Below are 17,871 nucleotides of genomic sequence, written 5' to 3'. Positions count from 1 at the left end.
CCTTGGTGGCTCAGTCGGTTAAGTGGCCAACTTTGGCTCAGGTCATGATCTCTCGATTCATGATTTTGAGCCCGGGTGTCGAGCTCTGTGTTGACAGCTCAGAACATGGAGCCTGCTTCATATTCCATGTCTCCCTCTCTCTCTCTGCCCATCCCCCACTCATGCTCTCGCTCTCTCTCTCTCTCTCAAAAATAAGTAAACATTTAAAAAATTTTAAAAAGGGAGGTGGGAGCCTGGGTGGCTCAGTCAGTTAAGCGTCTGACTTTGGCTCAGGTCATCTCATGGTTCATGGGTTCAGGCCCAGCATCGGCTCTGTGCTAACAGCTTAGAGCCTAAAGCCTGCTTTGGATTCTGTGTCTCCCTCTCTCTCCGCCCCTCTCCTGCTCACTCTCTGTCTCTCTGTCTCTCAAAAATAAACATTTAAAAAGTAAAAAAAAATGAGTCGTCTGCAGAGAAGAAGTAGAACTCCATGTGACATAGCAAAAAAATACTGACTTGAAGGAAAGGCTCTTGACTAACAGCTTGTATGAATGTAAACAAGCCTCCTTAGCTCTCCGGACCTGGTTTCTCACGTAGAAACAGGGTAGACTAGGCTCAGGTGGTGATTTTCATGCTCAGGAGCTGCCTGAACAGGCAGGCCTTGGCCTCACCTCTTCCTCACCCAGGGCGGTTCTGCCAGGGATGTTTTTCTGCTTAAACTACCTTTGGAGGAAGGCTCCTATGACTAAAAATCATTGAATTCCATAACCTGGTGCTCTCCAGGTCCCCTCCCAGCTCTCATTTTCTTTGCTTCTGGGAAATGTTATGGACAAGTCGGCAGCAACTCTCCCACGTCCTGTGAGCTCACCAGGTGCAGATTATGGGTCGTGCTGCAAGGATGACACATAGAACTAAGGCCACTGCACGACTGAGTGCATGGAGTCCTGTGGCTCCCACACAAACAGAGGTGGGCACTTTCGCACTCTCTGACCACACTTGATCTGTTTGAATCTATTTAATTATTAATTTTTTACGGTTTGCAAAAAAACACAATATGTAACACCCTAGTCTGGGTAATGCTATTTGGTGTGGCAGATGGTCTGCCTAAAGTGGGCAGACCCCTGGAGAGGGACCTTGAAGACAGAGTACCCACAGCACCAGGCCCCTTAACTTACCGAGAATTGAGTCTGCGTGCAGTGCCTTTTCTTGAAGGGCAGTGGGACACCTTCCACAGCTGGGCCTTCTGTGCCCTTTTTTCTCCATATTTTCCTTCCTAAAAAAAGATGCATAAGATCCAATAAACATTTAACATACTTCTTCTTTTTAATTTTTTTTATTTATTTTTTATTTATTTTTTTTATTAACATACTTCTAATAGAAATCGTGAGAGTATCGGTAAAACTGAAATGTTAAATTTCTTGTATCAGAGACTGGGATGATACGGGCGTGGCATGTTGTCCTCCACACAGAGATCCCTTCTGCCTGCCTTTCTTAGAGCTTCCCTATAAGAAACTGCACCCAGCGACAACTTGGCCTGGTAAGAACAGGTCTACCAGATGTTGAAAGTAAATCTGGTTTGTTCCCCAGAGGATAATATCTAATTATCATGCACACATATGCAATATAGAAATTTGAAGTATGGAATTATATTTGGAGTTTTCTTCATACTCATGTCTCAAATTCAATTCTTTTTAAATGATTTTTTTTTAATTTTAGTGAGAGTGTGTGCATATGAGTAGGGGTGAAGGAAAGAGAGAGAGAGAGAGAGAGAGAGAGAATCTTAAGCAGGCTCTACGCTCAGTGCAGTGCCCAACATGGGGCTCGATCTCACAAACTGTGAGATCATGACCAGAGCCAAATCAAGAGTTAGACACTGAACTGACTGAGCTACCCAGGCACTCCTCAAATTCACTTCTTATCAGGGGAAGAAGATGTGCCACATGGCAGTACTAGGTCCCGTGGCTTTGGCTCCGTAAATATAAGCTGAATGTGTCTAAAAAGCCCAGCAAGGTGGATTTTGTCCTGTGTGTATGGGGCTAAAAGCTAAGGGAGCATGTAGGGTTAACTTTAGCTGTACAAGGCCACCAGGGGGCATCAGAAAGATGCCTTACAATTTCAGTTACCAGGACACCCTCTGACTTGGCTGTAGCTTCTGCCTGGCTTCTTCACAGAAATCCTAACCCCTTCAAAGGAATTCTAGTTAATCACAATTCTTAACAAAGCCCTTGCTCAGCCCCAGCGATATGGTAATAGCCCCTCCGGGAAAGTGGCTCATTCTTAGTGTGGAAGGCACTGTGCCCAAGATCTGCTGCACGTGGCTGGTGAGAAATGAGGCTGATCCCCTCGAGGATGGGGTGAGAGCCCTAGGAGTTGCTTGGCAAATGCAGCACACCCAGCTATGCCTAGGCCTATGCCCAGGCCGGCCTTCTGTGGAGAGAGCCACTGTGCTCTGGAGTTGGTGGGGTTGGGGGCTGATGAGCTGGGCCCTTCCCCTCTCCTTGGAAAAACATGCTCTCCTCCTGAGTCACATATTTTCTCACACCTCATTTTCTGTCTCCACCCTCCCCCTTCGGGGCATTTGAACATCTGCTCTCCAAAGTGGAAAACTTGGATCTCTTTCAAGTGAGTTCAGTCTAACACATGACTTTCTTTTTCTGCCTCTTTTAAACTTCTTTGTGCGCTTAAAATCTTCTTGCCAACCATAAGAGCTAAGGGCAATTCTACTTGAGAAGACAGTTTTCCAAGAAGACTGAGTAGCTAAAGTGGACTCTTAAATCCCAAATCCTGCATCAGACATAACACAAAGGGATTTGCATTTTATATGTAGCATATAGACCATTGATCTGCATATATATAAAAATATCCCTCAAAGGCCAGCTAGCTTCATAAAGCACATGTCTTGTCTGAGAGATATCAAATCTTTTAGAAGAGCAAAGAGTATGTATAGCCCTTTGTTCAATTAATTCCTCGGAGTATTAGGTAGTTTACCAAGATTTCAATTTATAAATCATGTGTATCTCCACTTCACACCCCAGTGTTAGATGCATTGTTAGATCTGATTTCGCACTTGGTTGTGTTTTTCCTTCCCTCTTGTCCATGATAAAACAGAAAATTTAGTCTGGGACATTGGTCCTTGACTTGGTATGTAAAGAGTATCTGAAGTTCTAGACTAGGAATCTGAAAGACAAACATTTAGTACCTTGAATCCTTCATCAGAATGGTTTTGAAATGTCAAACTATCTTTATTATACTTAATAAAATCTAAAAAAAATCCCAAAACCTAGGTTTAACTCAATAAATAAAAATAGTGGGCCTGTGGTGACTCAGGGAGTAGGCATCACTATTGCCTCCTATATTTAAAAGGAGGGTCAAAGCTGATGACTGGCATGTCAGTTAAAATAATGGTCCACACCAGATGACGCATGGTCATATTTAGCACAAACAGCATGCTGTTTCCTTTTTCAGGGGGCGGAAACTCAGTGGAACACTTATGACAAGTGCCCATTCCCGTGGCGGAATGCTTTCTAACTTCAGACCTTGTCATCTGCTTCTATTAGAGCTTATTATGTGCATGTAATAGTGGTTGCTAAACCACAAGGAATGGTTGCTCCTCCCTCCTTGACTCTTGACCTTTGGAAGGTAAATTAGCCAAGCTTTGGCAGAAGTCCACAGTGCCTCCTGAGCTTGGAGTTCGTGCCTCTCACTAACTGATAGAAGCTTCAAATAAAGGATTTTGAATCCATATGGCCTAACAGTTGAGCCAAAGAAAGTTGTTTTTTTTTTTAATTTTTTTTAACGTTTATTTATTTTTGAGACAGAGAGAGACAGAGCATGAACAGGGGAGGGGCAGAGAGAGAGGGAGACACAGAATCGGAAGCAGGCTCCAGGCTCTGAGCTGTCAGCACAGAGCCCGACGCGGGGCTTGAACTCACAGACGGTGAGATCATGACCTGAGCCGAAGTCGGACGCTTAACCGACCAAGCCACCCAGGCGCCCCGAGCCAAAGAAAGTTTTAAGAACACGAAGGATTTCTCCTTAGGATTTTACATCTATAGCTTTTTTTTTGCACAATTACAGCTTGTAACCTCCAGATTTCTCGCTGAAGAATGGGGAGAAGTAAACCCCTATACATGGGATTAGGCTTATTTCCAGTGGGACTGGGGACAGAGGGAAGGACAGGGAAGATTTTCACTCATCATGAGAAGTTGCTATATAATGGTGCCCAATAATCTCCCGTGTGGATAATGTTCAAATGCAGCCTACAGGACAAACCACCCTTCGTGTTCCGCAGCCCTGATTCTTAACCAAGGGAATTAGGAGAATCTTGAGCAGATTTAAAAGTATTCCTACTAGGGCTCCAGCCCTGGTGAGTCTGATATACTAGGTGAGGTTGAGGCATGTGCATGATCAAAAAATCTCCCCAATGACTCTGATGCTCTCCTCACTCGAGCCACTGCTAGAAGGGTTTGTGAAACAGGAGGGAGGCTGGGCATGCCCAGCCCTGAGATCTGTGATTCTGTGACTTGGCCAGTGGCTTCTGGCACCTGTTCCAGTAGTTGACGCCCACTCTCACTGGAGCTATTATACCAGAACCGGCTTCCACCCACCCTGGGAATTTAGCAGCGAGAAGCCCTCACCATTCAAAGACCAGGTGGCTACAGGCACAGCTTGGACTGGCTGTCTCTGCACGACTGGGCCTTCCTGAGGTGTTGTTGGGGTTCTCCTGCACCACAAAGCACAGACAGATGTGGATGTGATTGAGGAAGTGACTCATCCCTCTGCTGCTCACACACAGAGGCAGCCAAACTCACCACTCCAGGACTCCTTCAGTCCTGATTTCTCACTCCCTCGATGGGGTCTGTGTTGTAATGGCCTGGGGCTCAGAGAAAGAAGGCCGCAACACTGGCTTGGTTTCTTTCCTTCTCCAAACATTTGAAAATCTAGTTTACAGATGAGAGAATACTTCCCTGCACCCCCTTTTTTTCTTTCCTTAGTTTCAAATGACCCCAAGCTCCACCAGGGGATGAACAGATTTAAGAAGATACTTAAATCCATCAATCTGACCACTGTTAGTAGAGGTCTAAAAGCTTTTCCAAAGAAATGCATTAAACTGAATTAAAATGAGATTTAGAAATCATTTAGAGGCTTAAGGTGTCTATATGTCCCTTTTTAACACAGAGAAATTACACTACTTCACCGAAAAGGCCTGACGCCGCCCCCACCCCCGCGCCCCATGTATATTTTTTTACTATGGTTTTACCCTTTATGTAAACAGAAACCGTGCTCTTCTCGCCATTATAAACAATGCTGGCATAAGCATCATTGTACAGATAGCTTTTTCCATATTTTGAATTACTTCCTTAGGAAATGTCTAGGTCAAAGGTTGTGAACATGTTTGCATGATGATACATATTGCCAAATTGCTTTCCACAAACGTGGTAAGAATTACACAACCGCCAAAATGTGGGCAGCTCAGTTTGACCACACCTTCCTCTGCATCAGGAATTATCCTTGAAAATGTTTTTGGTAATTTCAAGAAGGGGAAGGTGGCACCTTGTGTTAATTAGCATTTCCTCTATTATTAAAGGAGATAAACATTTTCCCATGTGCTTATTTATTGGCTGTGTTTCCTACTTGTGACTTTTAGTTCATATCCTTTGTCCATTAATTTTTTGGAGGGTTTCAACCATTTGTTGATCACTCATTGGGTCACGTGCTTCTCATACAGCCTCCTTTGTTCCTTCCCACCATCCTGAAACGTTGTGCCCATTTTAATGCCCATTTTTAATCATCTGAGGCTCAGAGGATTTAAACAACCTGGCAAGGTCACACAGGGTGTAAGTGGCAGAGCTGGGATTTGAACCTTTACCCATATGTTTGTGTTATTAACCATAATTTTACTACTCCTTTGTGCATTTGTCAGAGCACTTTATGTAATAAAAACCTCAATATTGAACATTATTGGTTCTTAATATTTTTCAATATGTCTGCCTTAAAAAAGTGGCTGCAGTTTCAGTTTTGCAAATATTAGTTAAAATGTTGATGTTGTCAAATGGCCAAGAAACGTGAAAATGAGTTAAATTTCATAAATAGTCAAAGAAATAGAGATGAAAACAATGAGAAACTGGTTTCACTTATCACTTTAGCAAAGGTTGGAAAAAAATACCCAGGGTGCACTCAGGTGAACACATCTCCTTTCCCGTGCACAGCTGGGACAGATACCACCTTGCTAAGGGCCAGCTTATCAGAATTTGCACTCTGTGCCTCTTGAACCATTAACTGCACTCCTAGGTTTTTATTTTAAGGAAATATCAAGTATGGCCAAAAGCTTGCATATAAAATGATGTTACTGAAGCAGTGTTTATCGTATCAAAGAACTGGAAAAAACCTGAATGTCCATCAACAAGGGACTGGTTAAATGAATTGGTATAATGAAATACAATGGAATCCTTAAAAATGAAGCTATAGATCTATTCTAAGTGATTGTTGAGATGCCCACAATAGAATGTTAAATGAAAAAAAGCATCATAAAACAATACGTATGGGGCAACTATATGTATAGCCTGACTGGGTGGCTCAGTCAGTTAAGCATTTGACTCTCAATGACCTGAGATCAGGTCAGGATCTCACGGTTCATAGGATCAAACCCTGCATCGGACTCTGTGCTGCCAGTGTGGAGCCTGCTTGGGATTCTCTCTCTCCTCTCTCTCTCTGCCCCTCCCCTACCCCACCCCCCTCAAAATAAATAAATAAACATTAAAAAACATCTATAAAACACCAATACATACAGTATGATCTCATTTTTGCAAAAATGTATATGTATGCAGAGAAGAAAAAAAGACTGGGCAGACACACACTAATATATTAGCTATGCTTTTTCTTTCCGTGAAATGTTCTTTATACTTTTTTTCTACCTTCTAATTTTTTTTTTTTTTTTTTTGCAGTAAGCATGAATCATTTTTATAGTTAAAAAATAAAGGGTTTTCCCTGTGTTTTCTTTCATCAGTTCTCACTTTTAGGCCTACAGGGGTTGCCCTGCACTTCACATTTAAGGCAGATTTACATGAGCAGAATGTAGGCAGGTGCCCCCCTCCTGAACTGGGGGATCCAGTGTCCCGTGATATTTGTCCTGGGCAAATCTTACCTTCTTAAGTTTCCAACTCTTCTTCTGCCTAGTCTTCACAAACTGTGGAGCTTTGAACCACCAGAACTATTACTGTTTACTGCTTATTATAGTTTTGTCATTATCATTTTAGACCCAGGGGGGGTATTTAATCCCAGTACTCCCAATTCATTCATAATGAAATACTCTCAGGGTGCCTGGGTGGCTCAGTTGGTTAAGCATCAGACTTTGGCTCAGGTCATGATCTCATGGTTCATGGGCTCCGTGCTGACAGCTCAGACCCTGGAGCCTGCTTTGGATTCTGTCTCTCTCTCTCTCTCTCTCTCTCTCTCTGCCCCACCCTCACTCACACTCTATTCTCTCTCTCTCTCTCAAAAATAAATAACATTAAAAAATTTTTTTAAAAAAGAAAAGAAATACTCTCAAGGTGTGGTCCCCAGACCAGAAGTATTGGCATCACCTGGGAGCTTGTTAGAACTATAGAATTGCAGGCTCACCCCAGACCCACTGAATCAAGCCTGCATCCAGTAAGATTTGCAGACAATTCCTAGATGCACTGCAGTTGGAGAAGCCCTGATCTAGAACAGGTGCCTCAGACTGGTGTTTCCTGAGTGCTGAGAGAGTGGGAAACATTAGCAATACCAGCAGCTGTCTCCAGCACTAACACCCAAGGTGTTAGTATAAGAGCCAGGTGATCTCAACAATGCCAGTTTCAGAGCCACATTCAGTAAGTAACACTGGTTATGGTCAGAGATTCAGCCGAATGAACTGAACTAAGCAGGACTGGGCTGCTGGACATGACCCTGGAATCAGAGGACAACCTTATGGCCATTTGATCTAGTTACTCCGTGTTGTTGTTGTCGTTTGGGTTTTGGTATTTTTGTTTTTTAAGGAAGTTTTTAGAATCAGTTCTTAGGCTACGTGAGAGTCTCACTTTGGGGGATTATTTGCCTAACAGTCAGTGGGAATTTAATTTCAGCATTCCTGGGATAATGGGAAGGAGCAACCTAAGGTAGGGTGTGATGGAGACATCATGTGGCCACTCTCCCTCTTTCCTCTGGGAACTTGTCTGAGAAGGAAGGGGCCTGTCGCTGTGTTGAGGGAACTGGTAGGGGGGCCTGCAGGGCTGAGGACTCAGGGCTGTGGGGCCAGGCCACCAAGCCCCTCGGAGGAGGGGGTCCTCCTGCCGGGGTGCCCTTTGTCCCCTCACGCCCACATGGGCTCCAAAGGATGGCCCCAGTGTTCCTTGGGAATCCACGGAGCCACACAGAGGGACTGCCTTTAAGGTTGCAGTCCCAGGGGAAAGGGCTCCAATCAGTTCCCATGGGAAAGGGCACCAAGGGCTCCAGCATCACCACCCCACCCCTAAGGCACCATCACATCCTACCTGGAGTCCTTGTCCCCAGACTCCTCACCTACCTACTGCCTTCTCATCCCTCCCTCCCAACCAACTCAATTCAAATCTTACCTTCCCTGACCATGTCTTCCGAGTGACTTTGCCCTCCCACAGTGAGTGACTTTTGGTCACATTCCATTACTTAATAGTCACGAAAGCTAACACCCAGGTAGTATGCTTTCTATGAGCCAGGCTCTGTTTCACATATTTTACTTATATTAACTTGACACTGTAGCATCATGCCAATTTCTAACAAGCTGCCAGGTGATGTTAATGCTCTTGGTCTGGGGACCACACTTGAGGTTATTTCATTATAAATTAATTGGAAGTGCTGGGATTAAAACTCTGTGGGCCTAAAATGATAACAAAATTATAATGAGAAGTAAACAATAATTCTGTTGGTTCAGAGCTTTACAGTTTGCAGAGACTTTTTGCAGAAGAGGACTTGGAAGCTTGGGCAGATCTTATTATCTTTATTTTACAGAGGAGGAAACTGAGGCACAGAGAGGGTTACGTAACTTTCCCGAGGTCACAAAGCTGATGAGTGACAGAGCCAGTACTCAGACCCAGGCAGTTCGGCTTCAGAGTCACAGGAATGTATAATGTTAAATGCATCTCACTTTTAACATTCTGTAACCACACATTAATTTTGTTTATTGTATGTGTCCCTCACAGAAATGTAAGCATCTTGAGGGCAAGTAATTTGTCTGCTTTTTTTTTTTTTTTTTTTTAGTGTTTATTTATTTTTGAGAGAGACAGAGTGTGAGCAGGGGTGGGGCCGGGGCAGAGAGAGAGGGAGACACCAAATCTGAAGCAGGCTCCAGGCTCAATGCTGTCAGCACAGGGCTTGATCCCAGTCTCAAACTCACGAACTGTGAGATCATGACCCGAGCCAAAGTCAGACGCTTAACAAACTAAGCCATCCAGGTGCCCCTGCTTTGTTTATGTTATACCCCAATACCTGAAAAGTACCTGAATGAATGAAGGAATGAATGATCCTAGCAGTACTCTCTTTTCAGGGCTATTTATCACAAAGTTACAGAGTTCTCATTATTTCACAGCAAGTGCTGTAAACTTGGGACCAAATAAAGGAGAGCAAACCCAGACCTGAGGGAGCTGCTGGGCGGAAGGCTAAGCTGACTCCTGGGCTCCCTCGCACCACCTGGAAGCTAGTTCAGGTTCAGAACTGGAGGCATAAAGTGCTGTGAACCTTGGAGACAGTTGTGAGGTGTTGAAACTCTTAAATCCACAAGGGCCCAGAGGTTACTATACAGAGCATTCATGCTACACCAGGCGTTTAGTCAGATGTTTGGGATAAAAAGATAGGTACAAAGGCACAGGGACAAATGAGACACAGTGCTGTGGGGCACAGAGGTCTGAACAAAGAATTCTGCCTGGGATGGGGAGGCATTGTGTCAAGGTTACATAAATGGATGAAATTTTGCTGGGCAGGTTGTTTTGAAGGGGCAACTGCACTTCTCTGGCAAGGCTGATATTTATATAATCTTCAGCATTTTGTTCTTAACTCTAACAAAAACCTATTCAGATTTTGAATGTCAGCCACAGGCAAATTCTGTCTGAAACAAAAGAGTCAATTTAAGGCAATTATCCAGATGATTCAGTTTCTCAGAATTTTAATTTAGTCTGAATGTTCTGATAGTTGAGGCCACAAAGACAAAAAGTGTAGAAATACTGGGTGGTGATTGATTTGAATTCCTAATCTTGCATATGTAAACAATCCAAAAGAATTGAACTTGAGAGAAGGAAAATGCAGAAGTGGACTCGTGGAAAATAGTTCTTCCTGCTGAGTATGTTATTCTTTATGTAGAAGAGGGAATATAAAACTATTAAGAAGAAAAATTATTTCTTCCAGGCACGATCCACAAAAATGTTGCTATTCATCCAGAAGAAATAGCTTTTCAGTGGTTCATCAGTTTAAACTGAGTTGTTACATCTTAAACTATTAAGATATTTCAAAAACCAACACTTAAAATAGCTTCTAATTTTTAAAAGCTGGTTCCATGGGACTTTGGAAAGTTAAATTTCCATGAGATATTAAAATAGAATTCATGAGTTCATGAATTAGGATTCTATAAATGCATAAAAAACATCTTTTCCTGGCATAAAATTAGGCTGTAGGTTGCTGTATTACCTCATTTGAGGGTGGAGAGGATGTGGATGCCAACTCATCAGGGATGATTGGAGAACTCCCGGGAAGACAGACGGCTGACGTATATTTGCCCTTATTAATTTTCTCCTTAACATCTTCAAGTAGCATCTCTAACTTGAAGATTTCACCTTCCACTTCTCTAATAAACATAAACAAGCATCTTATTGGATATGCAGTCAACATTCTAATTAGTAACAACAGTTCTTGAATATAGCATTGGTCTATATTATTAAGGTGGTTTGGCTTCAGACAGGAAGGATAATGGACACCCGCCCTGACATGCATCCTGTTTAGAGTTTCATTCCAAAGGCCTGGGCTCTAATCCTCTATTTGTTATTCATTAGCTGTGTATCCTTGGGAAAATCACTTAATCTTCCTGTGCCTCCAATGTCTCAACTATAACATGGGAAAACAATACTCTGCTTATCTGGATCTCTGGATCTAATTATTTTGAGATCCCTTACTGTTCTTCTTTTTTTTTTTTTACATTTATTTATTTTTGAGAGACAGAGAGAGAGAGAGAGAGAGAACAAGTGGGAGAGGCGCAGAGAGAGAGGGAGACGCAGAATTGGAAGCAGGCTCCAGGCTCTGAGCCGTCAGCACAGAGCCCGACATGGAGCTCAAATCCACAAACCACAGAGATCATGACCTGAGCTGAAGTCAGATGCTTAACCGACGAAGCCACCCAGGCACCCTGAGATCCTTTACAGTTCTAAGAGCTATGATTCCATGGAAATAATGATTTATATCAATTGAAAAGAGGAAGGAAATGAACTATCTGAAGAATTTGATTAACAAGCTGCATCTATATGCATCTGTACACATATATATATACATGTATACATATATGTATATGTGTAAATGTATCTATAAATATAAATACCTATTTTACCCAGGAAGAACCCATTTTCCTCAAATCCATTACATTTATAAAAATTTACCTTATATTAATCCACAAAGAAGAATCTCAACAAATTCCAAATCATTAATAATTATATCACTGTTTTCTAACTAAGATCAGGAAAAAAGCAAGGAAGTCCCTTCTCACCACTCCTTTTCAACATTGCACTGGAAGTCCTACTTAATGCAATAAGACAAGAAAAGAAAATATAAGGTATACAGATTGGAAAGGAAGAAATAAAAGTGTCTTTGTTCACAGATGACATGATTGTCTGTGTAGAAAATCCAAAAGAATCAACAGAAAAACAGGAACTAATAAGCAATTATAGAGAAGTTACAGGGTACAAGTTTAATATACAAAAGTGAATCACTTTGCTATATACTATCAATGAACGAGTAGAATTTGAAATTAAAGACAGTACTATTTACATTAAGATCCAAAAAATGAAATACTTAGGTATAAATCTAACAAAATATATACAAGATCTGTATAAGGAAAACATAAAATTCTGATGAATGAAATCAAAGAGCTCAATAAATGGAGAGATATTCCATGTTTATGAACAAGAAGACTCAATATTGTCATGATGGCCATTCTTCCCAACTCAATCTATAGATTCAATGCAACCCCTGTCAAAATCCCCGCAAGTTCCTTTGTGGCTATTGACAAAATGATTCTAAGTTTATATGAAGAGACAAAAGACTCAAAATAGCCAACATAATATTGAAGGACAAGAACAAAGTTGGAGGACTGACACTACCCAACTTCAAGACTTACTATAAAGCTACAGCAATCAAAGCAGTGTGGTATTGGTGAAAGACTATACAAACAGATCAGTGGAACAGAATAGACAACCCAGAAATAGACCCACATAACTATAGTCACCTGATCTTTGAGAAAAGAGAAAAGGCAATTCAATGGAGCAAAGAAAGATAGTCTTTTCAACAATTGCTGCTGGAACATATGGACATCCATGTGGAAAAAAGAATTTGAATCTGGACACAGATGTTATATCCTTCATAAAAATTAACTCAAAATGGATCACAGGCCTAATGTAAAATGCAAAAGTATAAAACTCCAAGATAACATGGTAGAGTACCTAGATAATCTTGGGTATGGTGATGACTTCTGAGATACAACACCAAAGGCATTATCCCTGAAAGAAATAATTGATCAGTTTGACTTCATTAAAATTAAAACTTATGTTCTGAGAAAGACAATGTCAAGAAAATGAGAAGATAAGCCACAGACCAGGAAAAAATATTGGCAAAAGACATTTCTGATAAATGACTAGTACCCAAAATATACAAAGAACTCTTAAAACTCAACAATAAAAAAACACACACAACCCAATTTTAAAATGTGCTACAGACCTTAATAGATATCTCACCAACGAAGATATAAAGATGGGAAATAAGCATATGAAAAGATGCTCCATATTATAGTTCATCAGAGAAATGCACATTTAAACAATGAGATACCACTATACATTATTAGAATGGTCAGAATATGGAATGCTAGCAATACCAATTGCTGGCAAGGATGTGGAGCAATAGGAACTCTTATTCACTGCTGGTGGGAATGCAAAATGGTACAGCCACTTTGGAAGACAGTTTGACAGTTTTTTTTTAAAAATTAAACATATTCTGGGGCGCCTGGGTGGCGCAGTCGGTTAAGCGTCCGACTTCAGCCAGGTCACGATCTCGCGGTCCGTGAGTTCGAGCCCCGCGTCAGGCTCTGGGCTGATGGCTCGGAGCCTGGAGCCTGTTTCCGATGATTCTGTGTCTCCCTCTCTCTCTGCCCCTCGCCCGTTCATGCTCTGTCTCTCTCTGTCCCAAAAATAAATAAAAAACGTTGAAAAAAAAAAATTTAACAAAAAAAAATTAAACATATTCTCACCATACAATCCAATGTACTCAGTATTTACCCAAAGGGGTTGAAAACTTATGTCAACACAAAAACGTGAACACAGATGTTTATGGCAACTATATTCATACTTGTCAAACTTGATAGCAACCAAGATGTCCTTCAGGAGGTGAATGGATAAATAAACTATGGTACATCTAGACAATGGAATATTACTCATCACTTAAAAAAAATGAGTTATCAAGTTGTGAAAAGACATGTAGGAACCTTAAATGCATATTACTAAGTGGAAGAAGCCCAATCTGAAAAGTCTACACATTGCATGATTCCAACTATGTGACATTCTGGAAATAGTAAAAAGCAATAAATAGTAATAGTAAAAAGATCAGTGGTTGCCAAGGGTTGGGGTGGGGACAGAGAGATGAATAGGTGGAGTACAGATGATTTTGGGGGCAGTGAAAATTCTCTGATGCTATAAAGATGGATACAAGTCATTATACATTTGTCCAAAACCATAGAATGTACAGTACCAACAGTAAACCATTAATGCAGAAAATGGGCTTTGAACAGTTAGGATCTGTGTAGGTTCATCAGTTGTAACAAATGTACCACTCTGGTGAGGGGTGATAATGGTGATAATGCATGTGTGCAGGCAGAGGTATGTGGGAAATCTCTGTATCTTCCTCTCAATTTTCCTATGAAAAATGCTCTTAAAAATTAAAGTCTTAAAAAATTAAAGTCTTAAAAATTTGATCACTGGAAATTAATAACAAAAAGATAGCAACAACAAGAACAAACAACTAATTGGAAATTTTAACACTCATCTTACTAACTCTTGGGTTAATAGACATTAAGGATACTCTATAAGTGAATAATAAATGTGAAAAAAACATATAAAACCAATGTAATGTAGCTAGCGCAGTACTCTGAGAAAAATTTATAGCTTTAGCATGCATTTACAAGGGAGCAAAGTTCAAAATCAATAAACCAAGTATCCAAAACAGGAAAATAGAAAAAAGAACTACCAAATGAACCCCCCAAAAGGAGAAATAAATATAATTTAAAAGAATTTGATTAATAAAATAAAACATTGTCTTTGAAAATATCTATAAAAGAAACCACAGGAAAGTCTGACTGAAAAGCATAAGTAACATTAAGAATGAGAAAGGAAATATACCAGAAGAAAAATTTTAAATCAAATGGGATTGAACAACTTGATGCCAATACAGTTCAGAATCTAGATGAAATGGACAAGTCTCTATAAAAACATAAATTATTAAAATCTACTCAAAAAGAGGTAGGAAATCTGGAAAAAAACTAATAACCAGAGAAAAATAGAAAAAATAATCAAAAATCCACCAGCCCAAAAGGCACCAAATCCAAGTGGGATTATGGGTGAGTTCTAGTAAGACTTTAACCCTTTTGAAACATAAAAAGAAAAGGGAAAAATTTCCCAATCATTCTATAACTAAACATTAAGATATTTATTAATACATTTTATTATTATATTAATAGAGTTAGGAAATAAACTAAATAGATTTCTAAATCCCATTTGAGTAAACATTAAAACATTAAAAAAACAAATCTAATCCTAGTAAATCAAGAATAGAAGAAAACTTTCTTGATAAACTTATCTTCTTGAAACTACAGCAAGAATCATACTTGAAAAAAATCCCATTACTGTTTGGAATATGAAAAGAATGGTTGCTTTTGCTAGTATTATTTAACATTGTTTTGGAAAACCTAGCAAATAAAATAAATTGATTAAAAAATATGATATATAAGAATCATGGAAGAAAAGATAAAGTATAAATATTTAGGGGGAAATGGGAGTTGGGGGAACCTGTCATTATTTTCAAATGCTATGATTGTCATACCTAAAAACTAAGACAATCAACAGCTAATCAAAAAACACTATGAACAGAAATACATAAGATAGCCCAGCAGAAGTTAAATATATTGTTTTTCTTTATTTCCTGTATATCAATTACAGAAAACATCTGTTAATAATGCTGAGAAAACCTACAAAATAGGTAGGAATAAATCTAACAAAACATGCATGAAATCTGCATGAAGGAAACATGCTCCTGGATGGGACTACTCATTGCAAAGATTTCAACTCTTCTCTAATCTGTAAATTCAACACAATTCTGAACAAAATTCGAGTGGCATGTCCCTAAGGAGGTTTGGTGAGCTATTTATCAAGTTTATTAGTAAGAAGGGTGTTCAAGAACAGCTAAAGAAAATTTAAAGAAGAAATATGTCAAAATATACACTAGACTATAGTAATTTATTTATTTATTTATTTATTTATTTAATGTTTACTTTTGAGAGAGAAAGAGACAGAGCATGAGTGGAGGAGGGGCAGAGAGAGAGGAGCGAGGGAGACAGAATCTGAAGCAAGCTCCAGGCTCTGAGCTGTCAGCCCAGAGCCCAACACAGGGCTCAAACTCACAAACCATGAGACCATGACCTGAGCCAAAGTGGGGCATTTAACCGACAGAGCCACCCAGGCAACCCTAGACTATAGTAATTTAAAACTGTGTGGTTAAGGTAGAAATAGAAACGCAGATCAATGGGATGGAAGAGAACCAGTCCTATCTATATGTGGAGGGTTTTTTATATGATAAAAGTGGCCTTTTCATCCTGTGGGAAAGGCTGCTGTACTCAGCAAGCGGTGGGACAAAGATCTATGCATGGAAAACTGTTGATAATCAAGTAAAATATAGGAAAATATGCTCTAATCTAGCAGGCAAATGAGAATTAAGCAGAGGACAAGGAGAGGCTGAAAATTTGAAGGAAGTTCTGAAATGGTGGAGATAGACCTGAAGGTAGTGGGAAGAAATGGGCCCAAGGTCCAGGGCCAGATGGGTTGGAGGTGAGTGAAGGAAGAAAGAGGAGGTGAAAACATGCAGATCTGGAGATGGAGAAAAGACATTTTTGAGGGATTCTGTGATCTTTTCCGTAAAGCAGAAGATTGTATGTTGATAATATCAGAGAGAGGGATTGGTGGAGGCAGAACCCCATTTCTTGACTCCTTGACTTCTGGGGTCAGCGTGTGAAATGACTATCAGACTACATTCTGACAAACAAGATGCATGAAATAAAAGAATTATTTTTGCATATTACCTTTTAAAGGCAATAATACATCTGTTGTTTTTTTTTAACGTTTATTTATTTTGAGAGAAAGAGTGCATGGGAGAGTCAGAGAGAGAGAATCCCAAGCAGGGTCCACACTGTCAGCACAGGTCTCAAACTCATGAACCACGAGGTCATGACCTGAGCAGAAATCAAGAGTCGGATGCTTAATTACTTGAGCCACCCAGGTGCCCCAATAAGGTTTTAATAAGAGCACATAGCAGACTTAAACAAGTAATTAGTCAATGAACTTGCAGAATTCTTTCCCTTGCAGAAAGCCATCTACAGTGGCCTTTAGATTCAACACTTAGAAGGTTCTGGACAATTAATTGTATGGGGTTCTGCTCACTGCCACATTATGCCCATGAGAGAACAAGAGGACCAGTGTCAAACCGAGCAGCCTTGCTTGCTCTGAGGTGGTTTTAACCGAGTTTCGGAGACTGGGTCTTCCCTTGCCCCAGTGTTGAAAGCTTTTCCTGTATATGGGACATAATTATAGCTGAAACTTTTTTGATTTATACTGGGTCCAGCACACTGTGGGTGTAACTAGGATATAAATAAGGTGTTGCATAACTTTGGTCTTAATGTGCACAGAGGCCCAACTTTAAAATGACTGCCTAGACAAGTGGGATTCCTCAGAAAATAAATATCCTTACTCTATTAGTTTTTAAATAAATAGTGAAAGTATGTAGAGATCTTTCTTTTCCCAGAAAACAAAATAAACCTTTGGGCAAAAAAAAATCAATATTAAAACCTCATCCTTGCTGTCTAATTACTCAGTATTGAAATAACAGTAGACAGAGATTTCATTCATTTTGAAAAGGTGAAATTGTACTTTGGAAAAAATACCTCAGGACACTAGTGCTGAAATATAAACCATTAAAGTAATCTGGCATCAAGAAAGATTCCATGTTAAAATGCAATGAATAGAAAGAGTTGAATTTACAGAGATTAAGTCTCCTAAATGGATTCTTTTAATTCATACCAGGAAATTAAATGGAAACAATCCTAGCCTTGAGTCCTGGAATACATCTTAAAATTGTTTGGATTGGAGAGAGAGGAGCACAGGGCCATAAAAATGGCCAGTTGGAAACTTCAGTGAGTTTGCATCCAAGTTTCTAATGTGAATTAACTCAGAAGTCATTTTGACTTTAAGCTTTAATATTTTCCCTAAATTTATCAGGCTTTGTGGGTTCTTCACCCCCACATTAACCAACCTAGCAATGGTCCTCTCATACCCACTGCCCCTTTGGAATTGTCTGCGGATAGGAAAGAAAAGGGGGAAAAAGGGAAGGACA

At 40.2% G+C, this 17,871-nt stretch overlaps 1 protein-coding gene across 4 annotated transcripts in view; it reads right to left on the bottom strand.

Moving 5' to 3' along the window:
* AKNAD1 (AKNA domain containing 1) overlaps positions 1–17,871 on the bottom strand; it is a 41,462-nt gene that overhangs the window by 10,467 nt on the left and 13,124 nt on the right. For all 4 annotated transcript variants that reach the window (XM_049616666.1, XM_049616664.1, XM_049616667.1 and 1 more), the window contains 3 exons: positions 10,651–10,807; positions 4,617–4,702; positions 1,155–1,252 (listed from right to left, as the gene is read on the bottom strand). In XM_049616666.1, the coding sequence (XP_049472623.1) occupies positions 1,155–1,252; positions 4,617–4,702; positions 10,651–10,807 (341 nt within the window). The remainder of the gene's footprint in view (positions 1–1,154; positions 1,253–4,616; positions 4,703–10,650; positions 10,808–17,871) is intronic.

The sequence above is a fragment of the Panthera uncia genome (assembly GCF_023721935.1).
Source record: "Panthera uncia isolate 11264 chromosome C1 unlocalized genomic scaffold, Puncia_PCG_1.0 HiC_scaffold_4, whole genome shotgun sequence".
NCBI lineage: Eukaryota > Metazoa > Chordata > Mammalia > Carnivora > Felidae > Panthera > Panthera uncia.
Note: the sequence above shows the minus strand (reverse complement) of the source record. Positions and strands in the feature narration are given on the sequence as shown.